The sequence below is a fragment of the Hippopotamus amphibius genome, chromosome 9 (assembly GCF_030028045.1).
Source record: "Hippopotamus amphibius kiboko isolate mHipAmp2 chromosome 9, mHipAmp2.hap2, whole genome shotgun sequence".
NCBI classification, from domain to species: Eukaryota; Metazoa; Chordata; class Mammalia; order Artiodactyla; family Hippopotamidae; genus Hippopotamus; species Hippopotamus amphibius.
In genome coordinates, this window is record NC_080194.1 from 86,240,606 (window position 1) to 86,265,905 (window position 25,300).

The 25,300-nt window shown below is 37.2% G+C and overlaps 2 protein-coding genes across 2 annotated transcripts; both read left to right on the forward strand.

The window, feature by feature from the left end:
* The first annotated feature begins 2,286 nt into the window (after positions 1–2,286).
* On the forward strand, positions 2,287–3,234 carry LOC130860961 (olfactory receptor 6M1-like). The gene has a single exon (XM_057749482.1). The coding sequence runs from the start codon at positions 2,287–2,289 to the stop codon at positions 3,232–3,234; it is 948 nt and encodes a 315-aa protein (XP_057605465.1).
* Positions 3,235–14,658: 11,424 nt separating this feature from the next.
* Positions 14,659–15,606, forward strand: LOC130859869 (olfactory receptor 6M1-like). The gene has a single exon (XM_057747331.1). It carries the CDS (start codon positions 14,659–14,661, stop codon positions 15,604–15,606), a length of 948 nt encoding a protein of 315 aa, XP_057603314.1.
* The last annotated feature ends 9,694 nt before the right edge of the window (positions 15,607–25,300 follow it).

Here is a 25,300-nt window from a genome sequence, read left to right on the forward strand (position 1 = left end):
TAAATACATGTTTAGAATTGTAGGAAGTTGTGATGAATTAAAACTATTTTTTTATCATAGAGTGGTCCTGTCAACCCCTGATGATGCTTTTGTCTCAACGTCTATTTTACCAGTTATTAGTATAGCCACATTAGCTTTCTTTGGGGTTAGTGTGTGTTTGGAAATACCTTTTTTTTTTAACCCTTTCTTTATCAATGTTTTCATGTTCTTACCTTCTATATGTGTCTCTTGCAAATACAATACAGCTGGAATTATTTTTTAATATATTACAATATCTATCTTTTAACTAAGGAATTTAGTCCCTTTTTCTTTACTGCAAAAATTGATATATTTGAAATGCTTTCTATGTTCTACTTTTTATTTCTATTTGCTTGAATTTTCTGTTTCTTTTTCCATATTTTAATTAATTGTGTTGACTTGGTATTTACTTATATTTTTCTTACAGTTGAGTTTTGTTTCTCTTATAGCATTTTTTCCTGTCTACAAATTTGGAAATTATACTCTATTTCTATTCTTTCAGTGAGTACCCTAGAAAATTTATCAAGTTTATTTAACTTAAAATCTAAAATGGGGACTTCCCTGGTAGTGCAGTTGTTAAGAATCTGCCTGCCAATGCAGGGAAGATGGGTTCCAGCCCTGGTCTTGGAAAATCCCACATGCCACAGAGCAACTAAGCCTGTGTGCCACAACTACTGAGCCTGTGCTCTAGAGCCTGCGAGCCACAACTACTGAGCCCGTGTGCCACAATTACTGAAGTCCAGGAGCCTAGAGCCCGTGCTCTGCAACAAAAGAAGCCACCGCAATGGGAAGCCCACACACTGCAACGAAGAGTAGCTCCCACTTGCCACAACTAGAGAAAGCCCGTGTGCAGCAATAAATATATTAACGCATCCAATAAATAAATTTAAAAAAATATATAAAATGAAACAGTATTTAATGCCCTTTAAAATGATACTGGAAGGCTTGTATCAGTTGGCTTGGAAGCTCCAATTTTTCCTCTCCACTCATACATTCTATTGTCATCCTAGCTTAACTTCACAAATTCAACACTATTATGGCTTTTTATAAAGAATTTTTATTTAGATTTATGTACATGTTTACCATTTTATTTTTTTATTATTTCTTTCTACATATTAAATGATCTTAAAGTCTTTTTTTGTTCTTGAATTGTAATTTTTAGAAATTACTTTACAGCTGGTCCCTTGGTAATAAATTCTTGAAGTTTTTGTCTGTAATATATTTATTTTACAATGGAAGATAATCTTACTAAATATACAATTTTGAGTTTGCAGTTATTTTCTCACCTTACGTTAAAGATATTATTTAACTAACTTTGGGGCTTCCTTTGCTGCTGTTGAGAAGCTGATAGTAATTTTAACTGCTGTTCCTATATACGTGATATTCCCTTTCTCTCTGGTTGTTTTCCATTTCCTCCCTTGGGTGTTCTGAATCTGTTTCCTTTAAATACTGCCCCACCTTCACTGCCTCTATTCTCTCCTGCAGGATACAAACGATGTATATAAATGTTTCCATTGTGTCTTCCATTTCTTTGAACATTCTTTCATATTTTCAATATCTATCTCTCTTTTCTTCATTAAAGATAAATTCTTTTGATATATGTTCCTAATTACTAATTCTATTTAAAATTATACCTAATCTATCGTTAAACCATCTCAACTCACTTGAAATAACTCTGTTGTTATTTCCATCATGATAGGTTAAAAGGATCCTTCAGTTCATGATATGCTGGTCCATCTTAACAGAGGAATGAAAATAGAATTTCTGTCTGATAGCTTCTCTTCCCTCAATAAATATAATGTGAGGTTTTCAGATAGGATATCCATATTATTAATAATTAAAATATACAATCAAAATAACTTGAGTGATTTTCAGTTAATTACATATTTCGGTTAGTTTGAATAAATTTGGGTTTAAGGAAGGAAATAGAGAGAAGAAATATACTAGTTAAATAAAAATCAAAAAGGTAATGTTTAAAAGGATCAGAGAGTTGCTGGTGGTTTTTTTGTTTGTTTGTTTTTTGTGTTTTTTTTTTTTTTCCCAGCCCATCAATTATAGAGATGAGAACTGAGGTCAAGTGATATAATTTGATTTACCCAACGTCACATAATAGAGTCACAGACAGGACTAGAACCCCTCTCTCAACTCCTTGAGATGATAAACTTCTTCTTATGTTCTCTCTATTCCATATTCAGCAAAATCATAGAACATTTGAAATATATCTTAAACTGTTCTAACCTCCTTTGTCTCTTTGCCCCTCACACAGGAATGGCTGTGAGAAACCAGACTGTGGTGACTGAATTCACCCTCGTCTCCTTTCCCACTGTCCAGGAGCTTCAGATCTTGCTATTTGTTGTTCTCCTGCTGATTTATACACTCACCATAACAGGAAACATTGTCATCATTTCCTTAATATGGACTGATAATCATCTCCAAACCCCAATGTACTTCTTCCTCAGTAATTTGTCATTTTTGGATATTTTATTCACAACTACTATTGCCCCAAAGTTGCTAGTTTGCCTCTTAGAGGAGAAGAAAACCATATCTTTTGCAGGCTGCATCATCCAAACCTATTTCTACTTCTTTCTTGGGACAGTGGAGTTTATCCTCTTGGCAGTGATGTCCTTTGACCGCTATGTGGCCATCTGTAACCCCCTGCGCTACACCATCATCATGAACAGCAGGGTCTGTCTCCTGCTGGTTCTGGGCTGCTGGCTGGGGGCCTTCCTGTCAGTGCTCTGCCCAACTATTATAGTATCCAGACTGCCTTTTTGTTATAAGGAAATTAGTCACTTCTTCTGTGACATTGCCCCTCTGCTACAGGTGGCCTGCACAGATACTCATTTCCTTGAGATGATAAACTTCCTCTTATCTTGTCTCATTCTGCTGACCTCACTGGTGCTCACCACCGTGTCCTACACCTACATCATTTCTACCATCCTGCGCATCCCCTCGGCCCAAGGACGTCAGAGAGCCTTTTCCACCTGTGCTTCTCACATCACTGTGGTCTCCATGGCCTACGGGAGCAACATCTTCGTGTATGCAAGGCCCAGCCAGAATCACTCCCTGGATCTTGACAAGATAGCCGCTGTCCTCATTACCATAGTGACCCCTCTTCTGAACCCCTTCATTTATAGCTTGAGGAATGAAAAAGTAAAGGAAGTCTTGAGAAAGTCAATTATCCGGATAGTTCCACCACGTTCCAAAGGAGCATGACACTCAGAGCAATTTCAGGACATCTAAGGTGTGCTTCCTCTCTATGTCACCTTGCTCTGCATGAAGAGTCGCACAGAAGTGTAACCGAAGTCTCACAATCTATAGGTAGGATGAAAAAGCATCACATATCACCAGTAGTCAAGTGTTATAAACTTGCTGTGGAAAACCAGGAAAAAATAAGGACTCCACAGCCCCTTAGTCCTTGAAATATTTTGCATAAATTAATGCAGAATTGCAGAAACACTACAGATCCTGAGTCCTAAGAGCTGACATCTAACATTTGTTCAGGCACTAACTTCAATGGACTTAGATTAGTTATGTTACTTCTCTAAGCTTCCACTTGCTCATCTGTAAAATGGTGGCAGAAACTTCTGCTCTGTTTATTTTACAGGGCACTTGTGGCTACAATATGAGACCGTTTGCATAAAAGTAATGTTGTCGTCACATGTAGAGATTGGTGGGGTAGAAAATAGGAAGCTTTCACCAGCCTTGAGATGCTGGAAGTTCTGACCCTGTTGCTGAGTATTTTAGAAGATAAGAAGCCCAAGGGGTTCAACAAATAAATGTAATCTTAAAGATTGAAGCAGATTCAACCCAAAGAAGGGAGCATCACATTGCCATTGTAAGGAGGATTGTAATAACATATAAGAAAGAAAAAGCAGCCCTGATCCAGAACTGATCTGATGTTCACAAATAGGTCTCAATATTGTTGCAAACTGATATAATGCTTACAGATAAGTCATATTTTTCTCCATTTGAACACAAAAAATTTCACAAAACATCCATTTCACATAAGGTCACTGTGCAACACACTGCTGCCTCTTTACCAATTACAGCTTTATCTCACTCGGTCTACCCTCATTAGAGATAAGATTTACTGAGATACCCAATCATAGAATTGCCATATCTTCCTGATAACACCCAGTCCAGAAAAAGCCCCCACTTCCTCGAGTTCATTGTCCTACTGAGACATTCCACATTCTCCATATTATGAATTCTTTCTCACAGCAGTGAATAATAAACCCAACTTTTTCAACTATAGACGTGTGCCTGGTAGTCTTTCGTGTAAAGTCAATGACACATAGTATTGTCATAAGCAGGACATAAGGCCCTGATAAAAAGCAGAGCAAGCCTTAGAGCTCCTGAATCCAGGTCACAGGACATCTGAGAAACCCCAAAATAAGGACAAAAACACATAATAATGTAAGAAGGGGCCACAAAAAGGACCAAGAATCTACCTCGAGCTCTTTATCACCTGATGAATCTAAAAATTCCTAATTAGAAGGGATTAATGATTAAATAAGACACCATAAGATACAGATTGCATTAGCTGTCTTTGCATACCTCAATAAAGGGTATATAAGACTGTGTTTTGTTTACCCATAAAACTAGTTTTGTCCTCTCAGTTATCAATAATACCTATGTTATTAAATCCCTGAATTAAAGAATCCATTTAGGTACTGTTCATGCAGAACAGGTAAACATAAGTGGATAGAGTCAATATTCGTTTACGAGTTTGATGACAAAGGCTCGTGAGGTCACCAGTTACCAGAACACTTCTAACCCATCTGGTATAAAAAGAGAATAGACCTAATAAGGAATTGCAGAGAAATCTGCGTAACACTTTGCAATCAGAAAAGCCCTATTTTGATTACTTCTTCGTCAAATCCTACTTAGATTTTTATTTCTGTTTTGGAACTGCCCAGTTTTTAATTCCTATTGTCTTTTGCTTGAGGATCCAGACTCTACATTCAACGAGATATGTTTGAATCCATTTACAAATCCAATTTACTAAGCTGCTCTCATTACTAGATTTCCTCATGCAATTTTGTGATAGTTGGAAAATATTAAGTTATCTAAGGCCTTGTCAGTTATAAAATCAATCATTTTTAAGTGTCTTTTCTTTCTATGTTTCCCTCCACTTTTTCACCATGCTCACCATTGTTCTGAGAGAGTTGACTGTCCCAGATTTCTTGAGAACAGTTTTCTAAACACAAGCTTCTGTCCTGTGTACTAAAAGGTTAAGTTGAAATTATTTATGGCAATTTTTTTCCATTCATGTACATGGTTTTGACATCCTGGTAATAACTGGATTCAAGTAGCAGTACCTGATTTCACCCAAGCATTTAAAAATGTCCAGGATGGTCTCAATTACCTGAGAATAATTACATCCCATTTGGCTTATATAATGGAAGCCTGGAGGAGGGGGAAAGTTATTTTGAAATGTAAAGGTGTTCACACTTTCACTAGAGAAAGCCTATAAAGGTAAATATGAAGCTAAATAGTTAGAAAAGGAAGCTTCAAAACTTCTTCATTCATTCATAGTAATCTTGCACATGAAAATTCCTTAAAGGCGGAAAGGAAATATTCCAAATAATCAATGCTGATTAATTTGGGTGTTGCTTTAGGTGACATATTTTTTAACTATACTTTTGTATGTTTCCTACAGTTTCTATGCCTGGAATGCATAAATTTTAATTTTAAAATATTTGAATGGGAATTTTTCTGAAGAGGCTAAATTCATTTCTATACTGATGCACAGGAACCTCTCTAAGAAGTGAATTCCATATTTGGTATTTGGGTTATAAACAGGAAATTATTTTATCTAATCTGTTAAACCCACATAGTTCGTGTTCTTAAATTTGATGTCCATTGTAGAAGTTGCAACAAATACCTAAACTTTCTTCCTTTTAAAAGCCCAATTATTTTCTGCCTTATTATTACAGTTAAACACCAAGGAATTCCTTTTTTCCTTAAGTTTGAAAATTAATCCTGAGGGAAATATATTGAGCCAAACCAAACTGATTGAAACATTTACTATATTCAGACTATCTCCACTTACAGTAAGTTAGTGATGAAGTTCCTAAATGGTCATAGTAACTAAAGAATACAGTAATTAATCTGGGACTCTAGACCACATACCCAATATATCAATAAATTGTAGCTTTGGAGTAGAATTGAAATTAATAAAAAGTCAAACTAATCTATCAACAAAGGATGACTATCACGATATTCAGAGTCTCACCTCAAGTGACAATTCTGTAAACTTTTGAAAGAATGTATTATTTGTGATTATCTATGAAGCACAATCTGATATACTGTAGTGGGATGTGCAAAATAGCACATCAAGAGAGTGTCTGGAGCTACATGATACACTGGGTCTTTAAGCAAGAATTTCCAAATAATTTTAAAGTCGCCAAAAGCTATCTGATCTTCTATGTCAGAAACTAGAGTAAATCACAGACTCTTATCTCAGTGGTCAGGCCTTTTTTTCTGCTTCCTACCTTCATCCCCTTCTTACTCTCTCCTCCATGTTGTATCCATAATCTATACAATGGTGATTCCCCCCTTTAAGTAACCACATTTACTCAATCATGTAAGTCATTCCTTCAGTCACTTACCACCCCCCAACTTAGGAAGAAGATGTTTCAAATGTCCACCCCAATTTTCAGTCTGTCCTTTACTGTGAGTTTGGTTAAAAAAAAAGTTCATTGGATTTCGTGCTTTTTGTTACACATGCAGCAAAATGAGTCCTTGATTAGATAATACAATGAACATAGCTTTCAAACTGAAATAATCTGTTCTAGGCCTCTAATAGCCTTAGAGGCATTTCCTTCAGTTACCAGATACGCAAATCCAAATTCAGAATAAGCATCTCCCTCAGAATATACCTGAAGCACCATGGAATTAACCAATGTAATCTATAGTGCAGATCCTCTTGAAAATTGGCCTGTAGCTGTTTTTAGTCTCTGATGTTCCTGTTGACAGTGAGACTTTTGGTTACATTTCAAGCTTATGAGAGGGCACAATGGAATATCATTTTTCCTATCCATCATCACAGTACTTGAATTCCTCTACAATTGCTCATTTCAGGTATTCAGAGGCCACATGGGTACTTCCAAGAAGCAAGAATAACAAGGATATCTCCTTTTTGGTGACACTCAAATTCAGATTCTTTTCTTTGATGGGCATCAAAATACCCCACTTTGATTTTCTCTTTCCATGTCCATAAAATTTTCCATAACTTGGTGCCCCATCCTGTGGTTCCTTTTATTCTGTCATGTAATATCCCCTTTTCACACCACATTATCAATCCATTGCCTAGTTTCCAAGAACTGCTATAAATACATACTGTACCATAATTTTTATTGTCTATTTCCTCTGATGCAATGGAGAATATCATTCTTACTTTTTTCCATTAAGTTTATTTATTGTTTTGTTTTTCAGAGCATAGCCATTCACCACTTGCAATGTCACTGCCTTCCAGATAAAATGTTAGTCTCTCAAATCCGAGTTACCACCTTTAAACCACGCTGCTTATTTGGCATCCTGAGAACTGTTTACAAGGAGGGTACTACTCAGATACGGAGTTAAATAACTCACCTTGGGGTATCTGCTGTAGGGCCAAAAGGGATAGCAACCAACTATTCATATATCCAATGAGTACCTACAGTGACCCTCAACCTTGCATGTTTTTTAATATACCATTTTCACTCTATTGGGGAAACTCTCTATGCATTTACCTCTCTATTAGAAGGTCATCCTGACAAAACCCATGACGGCATAAATATTTCAAATCTCAAATAATTTTATGTATCTCTATTATAGAAGTTTCAATTAAAGCCAACAAACAATTTCAACTGAAGGACAAAATTACCTATGAAGGAACTTCCTGGTGGTCCAGTGGGTAAGACTCCTTGCTCCCAATTCAGGGGGCTCAGGTTCGATCCCTGGTTCGATCCCCACATACATGCCACAACTAAGAAGTCTGTATGCCCCAACTAAGAGTCCACATGCTACAACTAAAAGATCCCACATGCCTCAGCGAAGATCCCACGTGCCACGACTAACGTCTGGCGCAGCCTAAATAAATAAATAAATAAACCTTTTTTTAAAAATTACCTATGAAAAAGAATACACCTGAAGATAGCCTTTGATGATTTTCTGGTTCAAAATTATCTCTACATGCCAGTCACAGGCCTTTGTAAAGATTCAGGCTGCCTATGTAGAGAACAAACGTATGGACACCAAGGGGGGAAGCTGGGGGGGGGGGGCAGTGAATGAATTGGGAGATTGGGATTGACATATATACATTAATGTGTATAAAATAGACAACTAATGAGAACCTGCTGTACAGCACAGAGAACTCCACTTCACTGTACAGTAGAAACTAACACAACATTGTAAAACAACTACACCCCAATAAAAATAAATTAATTAAATAAAATTTACAAAAGAAAAAAAAAGATTCAGTTTGCCTAAGTGTGCACTGCTAAAGATACTAATATCATTTGAATATCAGAGGCATACAGTGCCTTGACAAGGATGTGGAAAAAAGGGAACCCTTGTGCATTGATGGTAGGGATGTAAGTGGGTACAAGCATTATAGAAAACAACATGGAGATTCCTCAAAAAAATTAAAAACAGAATAACCATAAGATTCAGCAATTCCACTCTTGGGTATATATGCAAAGAAAATGAAATCAGAATCTCAAAGAGATATCAGGATTCCCATATCCAGGGCATCATTATTCAAAATAGTCAAGATATGAAAACAACTAAAAGCCCACTGATGGATGAATGGATAAAGAAGATGAAATATATATGTGTATGTAATGGTATATTATTCATTCAGCCTTAATCAAGAAGAAAATCCTGATATTTGCCACAACAGAGATGAACCTAGAGAACATTATGCTAAGTGAAATTTGCCAGAAAGAGAAAGATAAAAACTGCATGATCTCACTTTTACATGGAATTTTAAAAATCTAACTCATAGAAACAGAGAGTAGAATGGTGGTTACCAGGACCTGAGGGAAGGAGGGAGATGGAAAGATACTGGTCAAAGGGTATAAACCTTCAGTTGCAAGATAAATAAGCTCCAGTTATTAATGTATAGCATGGTGACTGTAGGGAATAATACTGTATTGCATGCTTGAAATTTGCTAAGAAGGGAGGCCTTAAACATACTCATCAAAAAAAAAATTGTAACTATGTGAATGAAAGATGTGTTAATAATTAAATTTGATATTCTTTTCACAAATACATGTATGTCAAATCATCACACAGCACACTTTACATACAATTTGATTTGTCAATTATTCCTCAATAAAGCTAAGAAATAAAAAAAGTTAATTAGATGATTCCACTATACATGATCTAATGGCTAAAAATAAAGACTGACAACACCAAGCGTAAGCAAGGGTGTGGAACTATGGGATTCACACACATGCCTAGTAGAAATGAAAGTAATACAGTGACTCTGGAGAACACTTTGACAGTTTTTTATATAGTTGAACATATTTACCATACAACATAGTAATTTCACTCCTAGGAATGTGTCTAAGAGAAATGAAAACAAATATTCACATAAAAGCACAAACTCAATGTTCACAGAAGCTTAATTCATAATAACTAAAAATGGAAGACAGCTCAGGTGCCCATCACCCGGTGAACAGATAAACACACTGTTATCTATCTACACAATCTGTATAATAGATAATCTTCAATAACACAAAGGAAGAAACTACTCGTGCCTGAAACACTTGGATTAATTTCAAAGCATCAGATTAAGTGGAAAATATCAAAACTACATGTTGTGATATTGCATTTATATAATATTCTAGAAAATTCAAACTTACACTGACAGAAAACAAATCCTTGGTTGTCAGGGGATGAGGAAGGGAGGGGACAGCGTTTACTGCAAAAGGGCATAAGCAAATGTTTAAGGTAATGTAAATATTTTAAACCATTGCTCTAGTGGTGGTGGTGGCGACCTGAATGCTTACATTTGTCAAAACAAGTTATACACTTAAATTTGTCTATTGTGTGTATTTGTATAAAATGTTTTAAATATGTACATAGACATATGTACATATGTAAGTAATTTATGTGTATGTATATGTACATATGTAAATAATTTCAGCTTGAAAAGCAGTTTAAAGCTTATTTCAATATATTATGAACATTTTTTTAAATTTAAGTTTTCCAAGGTTTTAGTTTCCAGAGGCTTTAAGCAGATCTCTAAATTTTTCTTTAAATAAATAAAATAAACACCCAGGAGAGTCTCCCAGGGGACCTTAACTTTCTAACTGTGACTAGTTACTTCAGTTCTAACATCCCATGATTGCAATAATAGTAATTAACTTTTTTATGCCGGAATCCCAAGAGCCATTCTAAACCAACTTCCAAAGGCAAATTTAAAAAATTATTAAATATCAGAGCTTATCCAGTTGTAATCACTTTAGTACACACAAGGTAATATTATTTCCTGTAGAAAGTAAATTAGGTGGATATATCTAAAATCAAGTCACAAGATGCCTCATGAGTGAACGGGAGTGACAAAAAATATGATGAAACTTCAGAGAGATAGTTGAGTCAATATAAATATGAATTTTTCTAACAATCAGGACCATTAAAGTAGAATGAGAGGCCTCAAGAAATAGTGGGTTTCACATCACTAGACAACAGAGACAGTGCAGAATATTTTAGCACCAGACTCTCTCATATGCCCTTTAGTCCTCTTCTAATCTGACAGTCTATGGTTTTGAACAGTTCCAAGTTTCTGGATGAAGCCACACAAGATATAGAAAATAACTGAATAGTGGGGAAGAAAATCTGAGACTTGGGAAGATTTCAGTCAGAAAGTCTTTCAGTCTTTTTGCCAGAGATCTAAACTAGAAGTCAGAGGACCTGCTCTTGATTCATTAGGTCTGATTTCTTGACTTATCACCAAACTCACCATTCCGCTTTCTTGGCAAAAATGTCATCCAGAATAAATACTACTTGAAGCTCAGAGAAATATTCTAACATTAAGATTCACTGAATGTTTTAAAATGCAAGCTTAAATGATAATATAACACGAAGTTAATCTTAGTGTAAATCAAAACTTAGACTTTTTTGTGGGAATAAGAAAAAGAACTGGGAAAAGTGGAGATTATAAAAGGACAGATTTTCATTCAAATGCAGAGAATGAAGTACTTCAGCAAAAACTGAATAACCATTTGGTGTGATTTTGAAAAAGGGGATGTGTATTGGGTGTGAAAGAGCCTCAGACTAAGACTGAGGGTTATATGGAACTCAAATTGAAGCAATAAAAGAATTTAAAGGAAAATGGATGGAAGGCAGTAGGAAGAAAATAGCCAAAGTTCATGGTTTTTAATATATTTGAGTGAAGAAAATACCAACTGTTCTACAATCAAGGTGATGTAAGTATATTTTATTATATAGTTATCTGTATTTATATTTGAAACAGTCTGAATCTTACTAAATTTATTTACATATGTATTGTATAAATTAAAGTGTAATCACTGCTCTGCCAAAAAGTTTAGTGATGCAGTTGTCAAATGTGATAGCTTTATCATGTGTGTAAATTCATGTTGTTAAGGTAACCTCTGTTACAGTTAAAATTTTTTCACATTTTAACTGATAGCAGCACTGATCTGAAATTATCACTAACCCATTTCCCCTTCACATCTCAGTCATTTTCTGTTCATCCTTCCCCAACTCTATGTTCTCAGCAAATATTTATTGAACATAAAGTATGTACAAATCGCTGTGGTAGCGCCTGTCTTAGGACCTTCAACCTGCCATTATGAGTATCTTCATTTTTAGAGATGAAGATAAGATTCAGGTTGCTTGAGAGTTTTATTAAAGATTACAAAGCTCTAAGTGGCCAAATACAGAAACACAACATTTGTTCCCTAATTCTAAGACCTAATACCTTCTTTCTATCACTCCACATTTTCCTGACTAAATCTGGATTCTTGAATTGTGCAAATGTACATTTTTACGCAAATTTTAAGGATCCACAGAAATGGTAATGAGGAAAACTACAAAGAAAAAAAAAAGCCTTCATTTGGCAAGGTTACATTAAATTGTTATACACAGATTGTCATGGTCCAGAACCTTTCCTCCTAGACATGATGGGATCCTGAGGGTGCAGAGATCATCTAGAAAAGGTTAAAATAAAGCCAGGTTGTATTCACTGTTGTGAACTTGAGAGACTCCACAAAGGAGAGAAATGCTACATCTTTAATTCTTTTCAGAGAAGTTGATTTGACCAAAATACAGCAGAATAGAGAGCCCTCAATACCATTTTTCCCATAGTTATATGATTCTATGAAAACCACGGCAACAGCAACTCTGTGTTCAACCATCTCTGATTTTTGTTATTAAAAAATGCATAATGCTTTTGAAAATATAAAATTGCTCAAATTTTACAATACTGGAGGAGAATCGAGCTCCTACCAGGGCCATCAAAGACCATTTAGGTAAGTAGGAAAATGGAAGACATTATAGAGGTGATGAAACAACTAGATAAATGGAAGAAACAATAAAATAGATGAGAGGCAGCTTCATGGGAACCCACAGTATTCTGTTAAGATACCTGTCATTCTCCAGTGTTGTCAGTGAAGAAGGTGGGGAGGGGTAAAGGAAAGGAAAGGTTAAAGCATTTCTACTTCTCTACAAAGTGTGCTCTATGCTATTATTATACTAAATCTCAATAGCATTAACAGTTGTTCACCTAGATATGGTTATGCCTTTCTTGCAGTAGTAAATAGTTTGGAAGTTTATTATCTGGGTGCATGAGCAGTTGGTAAGGAGAGAACATTAGAATATTTGCAGTGGAAAGAGTTCCTACCGGTACCAAGAGCCTATTTCGATAGGTGAGACCTTTTGGAGACCCTCGATAATTTAAAAGAAGATTTTTTTTAAAACTCTTTATTGGAATATAATTGCTTTACACTGCTGTGCCAATTTTTGAGGTACACCAAAGTGAATCAGCTGTATTTATACATATATCCCCACTCTTCCACGACCCCCTACCACCTTCCCTATCCTGGCCCTCTAAGTCATCACCCATCATCAAGTTTATCTCCTTATGTTATGCAGGAACTTCCCACGAGCTATCTATTTTACATTTGGTGGTGTATATATGTCAATGATACTCTCTCACTTCATACCAGCTTCCCCTTTGCCCTCCCCTCCACCCTGTGTCCTCAAGTCCGTTCTCTACATCTGCATCTTTATTCTTGCCATGTCACTGGGTTCATCAGTAGCTTTTTTTTTTTTTTAGATTCCATATATATGAGTTAGTACGCGGTATTTGTTTTTCTCTTTCTGGCTTACTTTGCTCTGTATGACAGTCTCTAGGTCTATCCACCTCATTACAAATAACTTAATTTTTTATGCCTGAGTAATATTCCATTATATATATGAGCCACATCTTCTTTATCCATTCAACTGTTGATGGGCATTTAGGTGGCTTCCATGTCCTGGCTATTGTAAAGAGTGCTGCAATGAACATTATGGTACATGTTTCTTTTTGGATTATGGTTTTCTCTGGGTATATGCCCAGAAGTGGGATTACTGGTTCATATGGTAGTTCCAGTTTTAGTTTTTTAAGGAACCTCCAAACTGTTTTCCATAGTGGCTGTACTAACTTACATTCCCACCAACAGCACAGGAGGGTTTCCTTTTCTCCACACCCTCTCCAACATTTATTGTTTCTAGTTTTTTTGATGATGGCCATTCTGATTGGTGTGAGGTGATACCTCATTGTGACTTTGACGTGCATTTCTCTAATGATTAGTGATATTGAGCATCTTTTCATGTGCTTGTTGGCCATCTGCCCATCTTCTTTGGAGAAATGTCTATTTAGGCCTTCTGCCCATTTGTGGATTGGGTTATTTGCTTTTTTGGTATTAAGCTGCATGAGCTGCTTGTATATTTTGGAGATTAATCCTTTGTTGCTTCGTTGGCAAATATTTTCTCCCATTCTGAGGGTTGTCTTCTAGTCTTGTTTATGGTTTCTTTCGCTGTGCAAAAGCTTTTGAGTTTCATTAGGTCTCATTTGTTTATTCTTGATTTTATTTCCATAATTCTAGGAGGTGGGTCAAAAAGGATCTTGCTTTGATGTATGTCACAGAGTGTTCTGCCTGTTTTCCTCTAAGAGTTTTATAGTGTCTGGCCTTACATTTCGCTCTTTAATCCATCTGGAGTTTATTTTTGTGTATGGTGTTAGGAAGTGTTCTAATTTCTAAATAGGCCTCTCTTCTTAACCACAGAATTTAGATGAGAAAATAGCAGTTCAGGAAGAGTGAAATGGTAAAGGAAAGAAGCATTGTGTAAAAAGCAAAATAAATCATTAAGACTAGAGTCTTATGGAACCACAAAGAAAATTTCAATCAAAAATTTTAAATATGAGAATACTGATTAGAAGAAGTCATGTAATTTATCCAAGATGCTATGTTTATGAGGGTCAGAGGCAGGATGAAAAACAAAAGCACTCTTGACTCTTCATTCAGAGCCTTTTCTACTGCATCTTATCAATGATAATGGCAGTTAAAAACTCATTTAATCTGATTTTTGTCATGTTCTGTTACTTTTCAGAGATGTGCTGCCCACCTTGCACTGCGTGCAATGGATGTGTTTAATCAGACCACAGTGACTGAGTTTATCCTGACTGCCTTCCCTGCTCTCCAGAGGCTTCAGATTCTCCTCTTCATGGCCCTCTTGGTTACTTACATGCTTACTCTAACAGGAAATGGTGTCATCATTTCCCTAATATGGGCTGATAATCGCCTCCAAACCCCAATGTACTTCTTCCTCAGTAATTTGTCATTTTTGGATATTTTATACACTAGCTCAGTTACCCCAAAACTGTTAGCCTGTCTCCTTGAGGACAGGAAAATCATATCTTTTGCAGGCTGCATCAGCCAAACATACTTCTTTTTTTTCCTGGGAACAGTGGAGTTTATCCTCTTGGCAGTGATGTCCTTTGACCGCTATGTGGCCATCTGTAACCCCCTGCGCTACACCATCATCATGAACAGCAGGGTCTGTCTCCTGCTGGTTCTGGGCTGCTGGGTAGGGGCCTTCCTGTCAGTGCTCTGCCCAACTATTGTAGTATCCAGACTGCCTTTTTGTTATAAGGAAATTAGTCACTTCTTCTGTGACATTGCCCCTCTGCTACAAGTGGCCTGCATAGACACTCATTTCCTTGAGATGATAAACTTCCTCTTATCTTGTCTCATTCTGCTGACCTCACTGGTGCTCACCACCGTGTCCTACACCTACATCATTTCTACCATCCTGCGCATCCCCTCAGCCCAAGGACGTCAGAAAGCTTTTTCTACATGTGCTTCTCACATCACTGTGGTCTCCATGGCCTATGGGAGCAACATCTTCATGTACGTGAGGCCCAGCCAGAGTCATTCCCTGGATTTTGACAAAGTGACAGCTGTCCTCACCACAATGGTGACCCCTCTTCTGAACCCCTTCATTTATAGTCTAAGGAATGAAAAGGTAAAGGAAGTTTTGAGAGATGCAGTCAACAAAATTACATCCTTATCACACAGGAAACCTTGAAAGGTTGTTTGCTAAAAATGGCATTTTAAACTATTGGACACAATATGGAATAAGGCATACTTGAAGATGATAAAATGTGTGGGAAGAGATGAAAAAACTTCATGCCACATCAGATGCAAAGTATTGCAGTCAGGGTCCAGGGGAGGCAATTCAGCTGTAGAGACAATAACATGCTCTGAACTCTACTATGGGACCCTCTCACACACAGAATATCATCCATTAAAGAAAAATACTCAACTGAACTCAGGAAACCTGAATTTTAAGCCCGGCTCTACCACTTTTCTATCAGGTGACACTTAGCCTTTCTGAACCTAATTATATTATCTGTAAAGTGGGGAATATACTTTGTGCTTTTCCTTTTTCTTTTTGTTAATGTATCAATAGGCTCAACCAAGATAGTCTAAGAAATGAAACCACATGTAATTAAATGTAAGTATTTCTTACTGGATCTTTTCAGACATTTCAAGATGACTGGCTTCCTTGCTGGCAGCCAAATACTGTAAATAATAATAATAACAGTAACAATGATAGCAACAAAGTAAGGAAGAGGAGTAACATATCCCAGTGTTTGTACAGTGTATTCAAATATGTACATATATATCTCATTTAAGCCTTTTAACAACCTTGAGAATGTGGCATTATCTCCATTTTACAGATGAGGAAATTAAGGTTCACTGAAATTAAGCATCTTACCCCAAACTATACCACTGGTTTCAACTACGTATATGCAGATATATGTGACCTCCAGCCTACTTTAGCACTTCACTATGTCATGAAGTGTGGAATGGAGAGAAACTTAAGAGGGGAAACAGAAGTTAACATGGAAATTATTCACTTTTTCTGAGACAAGAGCATTCCCTGCCAGTCCTAATTATCTGGAGAAACTACAGACCAGAGAGTATCAGGATCAATGAGAATAGACTACGAGACGCCACAGTTTGAAAGGAAAACCAGTTTTTCAAGCAGTAAGTTATGAGTCCAGACTGACTGTCTATGGCAACTGGACAATGTGGCCATCACCTACACAAGAATTACCATCCTAGGATTCATTAGCTTGGGAAAAATAAAGGCAGAAAAGTAATCAAGCTAGCTTAAGTAAAATGGGTATTTATTGTTATAATAATAAAGATGGCCACATGAAATCCCAGAAGGTAAGAAACAGCAAGACCTGCTAAGGCACTAGAATCAGGGTCCTTAAAAATCCTTAAAAAACCAAGGCAGGCACTCTCCTCCCTCTGAATCTCTGATCTCTCTCTAGTTTTCTCAGGGGTCATTTGGTCTCTGTATTACTGATTTTTTTCCATATATCTCGTGGTAGGCTGAGCGATGGCCCAGAAAGATATCCAGACCTAATCCCTGATGCCTGTGACTCTAAGTAACATATAAAGTTTATATGGCAAAGGGATTTTGCAGATGCAATTAAAGATCTTGCGATAGAGAGATGATCCTGGATTACCCACGTGGGTAACTAGCTGTAATCACAAGTGTCATCATATGAGAGAGGAGGAGGAAGATTTTACCACACAAGAGAAGGTGATGTGATCTTGGAAGCAGATATTTAAGGACATGTGCTCCTGGCTTTGAAGCCACACATCAAGGACTGCACATCTGAAAGCAGGAAAAAGCAAGGAAATGGTCTTTCTACCCTAGAGCCTCTGGCATAGCCCAGTTGACACCTATTAGGTCCAGTAAAACTGACTTTGGATTTCTGTCCTCCAGAGCTGTAACAGAATATATTAGTGTTATTTTAAGCAACCAAGCTTCTGGTAACATTTTATAGCATCACAGCAAACTGGTACATACCTGATTCATGTTTCTCTCTCTGCAGATTCTTTCTTTCCACTTCTCAGTGTATGTGGAAGATAATGGCTACTTCAGTCATTTACCAATATATGTATTTTTCAATCATAGATATATTCAATATATATACAAATGTATGTGTATATATATATAGCACACATTTAAATATTTGAGGTATAAATTATTTATATCGACATTTATTTTAAATTATCTGAATTCTAAACCCAAATTCCTGGAAAGAGGATTGATCTGATTGAAGTGAGATGTCTTCCCCTAATATACTTATTTGTAGGAGGAAGGGTTTGGCAAGAGGTAAATTGCCCTCCATCCACACAGCCACTGAGCAGGTACAATGGGGACAAGCATCTAAAAGGAGAGCTTAGGAACAGGGAGAAGAGAAGCGGCATCTCGAAGATTGCAGTGGGTCAATACCAGTGGCCACTGACCTTCTAGCTATGTAGACAAAAATGAAGACCTTAAGAACTGGCAGGAAATCTATCATGGGAGAGCAGGTAGGAAAAGTGCTATCTTCAGAATAGATTCAGAATATTATATTTAAAAATATTATAGAATAACACAGGCCATCAAAAGATAAAGCAGTGGACAAATGTTTAAAGATCAAAAGAAGGTAAAACAACACCACCAGGAATGAAGCATCCAGATAATTTTCTGCTCTGTCTTCATAATTAGACACTAATTAAGATAGAATTTTGAAAGTTACTAACATAGTGTCCGAATGCTACCATAACAAAATTAGCAGCTTAAAACTATACAGATTTATTATCTTACAGTTCTATAGATCAGAAGTCCAACACAGGTCTTGTTACCAAGGCTGGCGCCTCAGAATCATACCCCTGCTCCTCCCACGAATGGAAACCAATTACTCTTATCTAAGTTTCAGGAGGAAGCTGCAAAGAGGAGAAAATAAGAACTGGTTAGAACCAACCAGGCCCAAGCTGGTGGGAGATTTGACTTCTGGTAGACTTGGGCCTCATCATAAGCTCATTGTAATGCATTAGGGTGATAAATGACACTCCCACCAGCTCCATGACAGCTGACTTTTTGTTGCCATGACCATAAAGCTCATACAAGGACCAGCAAACAACAGAGTGAAAGGCAACCTATGAAATAGGAGAAAATATTTAGGAATCATATATCCTGATAAGATGTTAATATCTGAAATACATGAGGAACTTATACAATGCAATAGCAAGATATATATACAACCTAGTGTAAAAATGAGCAAAGTACTGGTCAACAGAAATTTAAAAAAAATAATAATAACATGAGAGCTATGAATTTCAGTTTTATTCTGGGACTTACTGAGGACTATAGCCCAGGAGACAGCCTCTCAGATAATTCTCGGGAACTACTCCAAAGAGGTTAGGGGAGAGGCCAGTATATACATGATTTTGGCTGAGGACCATGTGCAATCCATCATAACACCTTGCTAGAAGGTCACTGCTTGTCATGAGGAACAGATAACTCAGTTAATAATCTGTCCTTTTCTAAGTATGGGAAGATGCAAGAATACGTGTTTATTAAAAAAAAAAATTCCCTTAATTGTAATTATCTGGGGCCCAAATTGCCTGTTTTCCCAAAGCACAGAGTGCCTTCTCCTGTCCTTCCTTCTGAATTCCTTTCAGGGAAAGGAGTTAATGACTAATGACTTAATGGCTTTAATCACTTAAGTGGCTTAATGACTTAATGCTTGTAGACCTGGATGACAAGTGACATTTCTTGTTTTACATACTTAAATAGCTATATCTACAGAGGCATACAAATAACCAACAGGTACATGAGAAGGTGCTCAACATCACTGATCACCAGGGAAATGCAAACCAAAACCACAGTGAGATATCACCTAACACCTCTTAGGATGGCTGTCATCAAAAAGACAACAGGTAACAAGTCTTTACAACATGTGGGAAAAAAGGAACCCTGTGCATTGTTGGTGGGAATGTAAATTGATAAGGCACTATAGGAAACAGAATGGAGGTTCCTCAAAGTTTTTTCTTTTCTTTTTTTTTTTTTTTTTTGGCACACGGGCTTAGTTGCTCCGCGGCATGTGGGATCTTCCTGGAGCTGGGATCGAACCCGTGACCTCCACATTGGCAGGTGGATTCTTAACCACTGCACCACCTAGGAAGCCCCCCTCAAAGTTTTTAAAATAGAACAACCATAATATCCAGGCATTCCACTCCTGCATATATATCTCCAAAGGAAACAAAATCAGTATCTCAAAGAGATTGATGCAATTTCATACTAATTGCAGGAAGAAAATCCTGACATTTGCAACAACATGGATGAAACTTAGAAGACATTATGTGGAATGAAATTAGTCAGAAAGAGAAAGATAAAAACTGTATGATCTCACTTATACGTGGAATAAAAAATAAATCAAACTCATACAAACAGAGAGTAGAATGGCGGTTGCCCAGTGTCTGGGGGAAGATGCTGGTCAAAAGGTACAAACCTTTAGGTATAAGATGAATAAGCTCTGTGTATCTAATGTACAGCACAGTGACTATAGCTAATAATACTATATTGTGTGCTTGAGGATTTGCATGAAGGTAGACTTTAAGCATCTCACACACACAGAAATCACAACTATGTGAGGTAAAGGATGTGTTAACTCAATTGTGACATTCATTTCACAAGAGATATGTATGCCAGATCATCATGATATAGTCTTTAAATATATAAGATTTTGTCAGGTATAGCTCAATAAAGATGAAAAATAAAATTAAATTAGGAGAAAAGATGGCGGCGAAGTAGAGAGACGTGGAGTGCATCCCTCTCCACAGATGCATGGGGAATGCACGGAAGGATGCAGTAATTCCCACAGAGAACCAGCTGAACACCAGCAGACAGCCTCGGACACCAGAAAGGGCTGCGGGGAGCCCGACATAACCGGTAGGGAGGCATCTACGAGGGCTCAAAGAGGGTGAAGCGGCGGAGCTGTGGCAGACGGGAGGGAGTGAGAAACATACGGAGGGTCCGCAGCACAGCTCAGCGTTCCCGGACCGAGACATTGATCCGCAGCTGAACGGAGGGTCCAGGAGCGGGAGCGTGGGAATCGGAGACCTGGTTCAGGGTGAGAAACACTGTTGCCGGTAGGGTGACGGACCGAGAGCACAGGAGGGAGGAGGTCCGCGGAGAGAAGTGCCCGTCCCTGAGAGCTGCCCGGCCATGATGGCGGCTGGAGGCTGCAGGCTCACGGGCAGGGGGGGAGGAGCCGCGCGCATAGTCTCTCCCTCTCTTTCGGCGCCTCTGCAACAGGCAGTGGAGAGACGCCCTGCGGGCCACCTAAGGCGCTCAGGGATAACAAGCACTCTCAGGCACTCAGGTGGGGCTAGATTAAAACCCCTTGCAACGCCAGCAGCAGGGAGGCTGCCGAGAAAAAAAAAAAAAAAAAGAAAAAAACAACAGCATCAAAAAGAAAAAAACCCCGAGAGAGGCCCAACTCTAAGACTTTCTGTTTATGCCTGAGCCACCAGCGCCCTCTGCAACAGGCACTTCCAAGCCTGGCTGAAACAACAGTGTGCCACTGCTCACTCACTCCCAGGAGAAGGAGCCACTATTGTACCCTCTCCCACCCCACACACCGACACTTACAGACGAACAATAAAGGAACCTCTGCTGGTCACAGAATAACGCAAAAAAAACCCAAGGCAAGGAGAAGGACACAGCTGAGACGCTAAGGAAACAGAAATAGTAGTATCAATACCTATTGAACTGGTCCATTCTGGGATCAGTTCTGGATTTTTTTTTTTTTCTTTCTCTCTCTCTCTCTCTCTTTTTTTTTTTTTTTTTTGGATTTATTAAATACAATCTTAGCCCTAAGGGATCTACAAGTTTTTATAACATAAATTTTTAATGATATTTTTTATTCTTTTTTTTTTTTTTTGCCTTTTTATATACTTCTATATCTAGCCAAGTTTTTGCTAGTACAGACAAAATATCTCTCATACTTTCCTTTCATCCCTATCTTTTATACATTTCTATTCCTTTCTTTTTATTTGCATATTTCCAGTCATGCTACGCTCTTCTGTTCCCCTTTCTTCCATCCATTTTTAGTTTATTTTATCTTAACATACTTATAAGCAACACTATCGGTCTGCTCAGACTCCTTGCTCTATTCTCCAGATGACGCACTGCCTTGGTATTTAATATTAGGCTTTTGTCTTTATCTTAGTTCTTAGTACAGTTGTCTAATTTCATTCTGAGAATCTCCATTCTCTCTGGTGGTACTCCAGCTCTTTTCTATATTTGATTCTAGCTTACAAAATCTCCCTGGATTGATGTTTGTATGTATAGGGTGTTATTTGTTGTTTGTTTGCTTTTGCTTTTGTCTCTGATTTGTTCTGTTACAGTTGTCAATTTCTGTTGGGTTTCTCTTTGAATATCTGATAGCACACAGGGGTTCTGTCAGGTCTTTCTAGAGCCTTATGTCCTAACGGATTCAGTAATTGTGTGTCTTATATATGTATGTGTTTCCTAGACTTAATATTCGTTTAATCCAATACTTGGACATTAGTCTGAGGCTTGGACAGTCTTCTATAAACACCTCTATCACCAGGACAAGCAACCCCAAAAGCTTGGACAACCATGAGGAAACAAAGAAACACCATGCAGGCAAAGGAGCAGGAAAAAAACCCACAAGACCAAATAAATGAAGAGGAAATAGGAAAAATGCCTGAAAAAGAATTTAGAGTAATGATAGTAAAAATGATACAAAATCTCAATAACAAAAGAGAGAAAGTACAAGAAACAGTAAATAAGAACTCAGAAAAACAAACAGCAATGGATAACAAAATAACTGAAATTAAAAGTACTCTAGATGCTATAACCAGCAGAATGACTGAGGCAGAAGAACAAATAAGTGAGTTGGAAGATAGAATGGGGGAAATAACTGCCATAGAGCAGGAAAAAGAAAAAAGAATAAAAAGATTAGAAGACAGTCTCAGAGACCTCAGTGATAACCTTAAACGTACCAACATTCGAATTATAGGCATCCCAGAAGAAGAAGAAAACAAGAAAGGGTCTGAGAAAATATTTGAAGAGGTTCTAGTGGAAAACTTCCCCAACATGGGAAAGGAAATAATTCACCAAGTCCAAGAAGCACAGAGAGTCCCATACAGAATAAACCCAAGGAGAAATACACCAAGACACATATTAATCAAACTAACGACAATTAAACACAAAGAAAAAATATTAAAAGCAGCAAGAGAAAAGCAACAAATAACATATAAGGGAAAACCCATCAGGATAACAGCTGACCTTTCTACAGAAACTCTGCAGGCCAGAAGGGAATGGCAGGATATACTGAAAGTCCTGAAAGAGAGAAACCTACAGCCAAGAATACTCTACCCAGCAAGAATCTCATTCAGATTTTAGGGAGAAATCAAAAGCTTTCCAGACAAGCAAAAGTTAAGAGAATTCAGCACCACCAAACCAGCCTTACAACAAGTGCTAAAGGAACTTCTCCAAGCAGGAAACACAAGAAAAGGAAAACACCTACAAATACAAACCCAAAACAATTAAGAAAATGGTAATTGGAACACACATGTCAATAATCACTTTAAATGTAAATGGATTAAATGCTCCAACCAAAAGACACAGACTGGCTGAATGGATACAAAAACAAGACCCTTCTATATGCTGCCTACAAGAAACCCACTTCAGACCAAGGGATACATATAGACTGAAAGTAAAGGCATGGAAAAAGATATTCCATGCAAATGGAAGTCAAAAGAAAGCTGGAGTAGCAATACTCATAGCAGACAAATTAGACTTTAAAGTAAAGACCATTAAAAGAGACAAGGAAGGACACTACATAATGATCAAGGGATCCATTCAAGAAGAACATATCACAATGGTAACTATCTATGCCCCCAATATAGGAGCACCTCAATACATAAGGCAAATGCTAACAGACATAAAAGGGGACATCGACAGGAACACAATAATAGTGGGAGACTTGAACACCCCACTTACATCAATGGACAGATCATCCAAACAGAAAATAAATAAGGACACACAAGCTTTAAATGACACATTAGACCATCTCAACTTCATTGATATTTATAGGACAGTCCATCCAAAAACGACAGAATACACTTTCTTCTCAAGTGCACATGGAACATTTTCCAGGATAGATCACATCTTGGGTCACAAATCAAACCTCAGCAAATTCAAGAAAACTGAAATCATATCAAGCATCTTCTCAGACCACAATGCCATGAGACTAGATATCAATTACAGGGAAAAAACTGCAAAAAAGACAAACACATGGAGGCTAAACAATTCACTCTTAAACAACCAAGAAATCACTAAAGAAATCAAAGAGGAAATCCAAAAATATCTAGAAACAAATGACAACGAAAATACAACAACCCAAAACCTATGGGATGCAGCAAAAGCAGTTCTAAGAGGGAAGTTTATAGCAATACAGTCCTACCTTAAGAAACAAGAAAATTATCGAATAAACAACCTAACCTTACACCTCAAACAACTAGAGAAAGAAGAACAAAGAAACCCCAAAGTGAGCAGAAGGAAAGAAATCATAAAGATCAGAGCAGAAATAAATGAAAAAGAAAGGAAAGAAACCATAAGAAAAATAAATAAAACTAAAAGCTGGTTCTTTGAGAAGATTAACAAAATTGATAAACCATTAGCCAGACTCATCAAGAAAAAAAGGGAGAAGATGCAAATCAACAGAATTAGAAATGAAAAAGGAGAAGTAACAACTGACAACTCAGAAATACAAAAGATCATGAGAGACTACTACAAGCAACTATATGCCAATCAATTGGATAACCTGGAAGAAATGGATACATTCTTAGAAAAATACAATCTTCCAAGACTGAACCAGGAAGAAATAGAAACCATGAACATACCAATCACAAGTACGGAAATTGAGGCAGTGATTAAAAATCTCCCAACACACAAAAGCCCAGGACCAGATGGGTTCACGAGCGAATTCTATCAAACATTTCGAGAAGAGTTAACACCTATCCTTCTCAAACTCTTCCAAAATATTGCAGAAGGCGGAGCACTCCCAAACTCATTCTACGAGGCCACCATCACCCTGATACCAAAACCAGGCAAAGATGTCACAAAAAAAGAAAACTACAGACCAATATCACTGATGAATATAGATGCAAAAATCCTCAACAAAATACTAGCTAACAGACTCCAACAGCACATTAAAAAAATCATACACCATGATCAAGTGGGGTTTATCCCTGGGATGCAAGGATTCTTCAATATACGCAAATCAATCAACATGATACAGCATATCAACAACTTGAAGGATAAAAACCATATGATCATTTCAATAGATGCAGAAAAAGCTTTTGACAAAGTTCAACATCCATTTATGATCAAAGCTCTCCAGAAAATGGGCATAGAAGGAAATTACCTCAACATAATAAAAGCCATATATGAAAAACCAAAAGCCAACATTGTTCTCAATGGGGAAAAACTGGAAGAATTCCCTCTAAGAACAGGAACAAGACAAGGGTGTCCACTCTCACCACTATTATTCAACATAGTTTTGGAAGTTTTAGACACAGCAATCAGAGAAGAAAAAGAAATAAAAGGAATACAAATTGGAAAAGAAGAAGTAAAATTGTCACTCTTTGCAGATGACATGATATTATATATAGAAAACCCTAAAGACTCTACCAGAAAACTGCTAGCACTAATTGAAGAGTTTAGTAAAGTAGCAGGATACAAAATTAATGCACAGAAATCTCTTGCATTCCTATACACTAACAACGGAAGAGCAGAAAGAGAAATTAAGGAAACTCTCCCATTCACGATTGTGACAAAAAGAATAAAATACCTAGGAATAAACCTGCCTAAGGAGGCAAAAGATCTGTATGCA

What these genes read in the sequence shown, in the direction of transcription:
- LOC130860961 (XM_057749482.1), top strand. Translation starts at nt 2,287, where the DNA reads ATGGCTGTGAGAAACCAGACTGTGGTGACTGAATTCACCCTCGTCTCC.
- LOC130859869 (XM_057747331.1), top strand. Translation starts at nt 14,659, where the DNA reads ATGGATGTGTTTAATCAGACCACAGTGACTGAGTTTATCCTGACTGCC.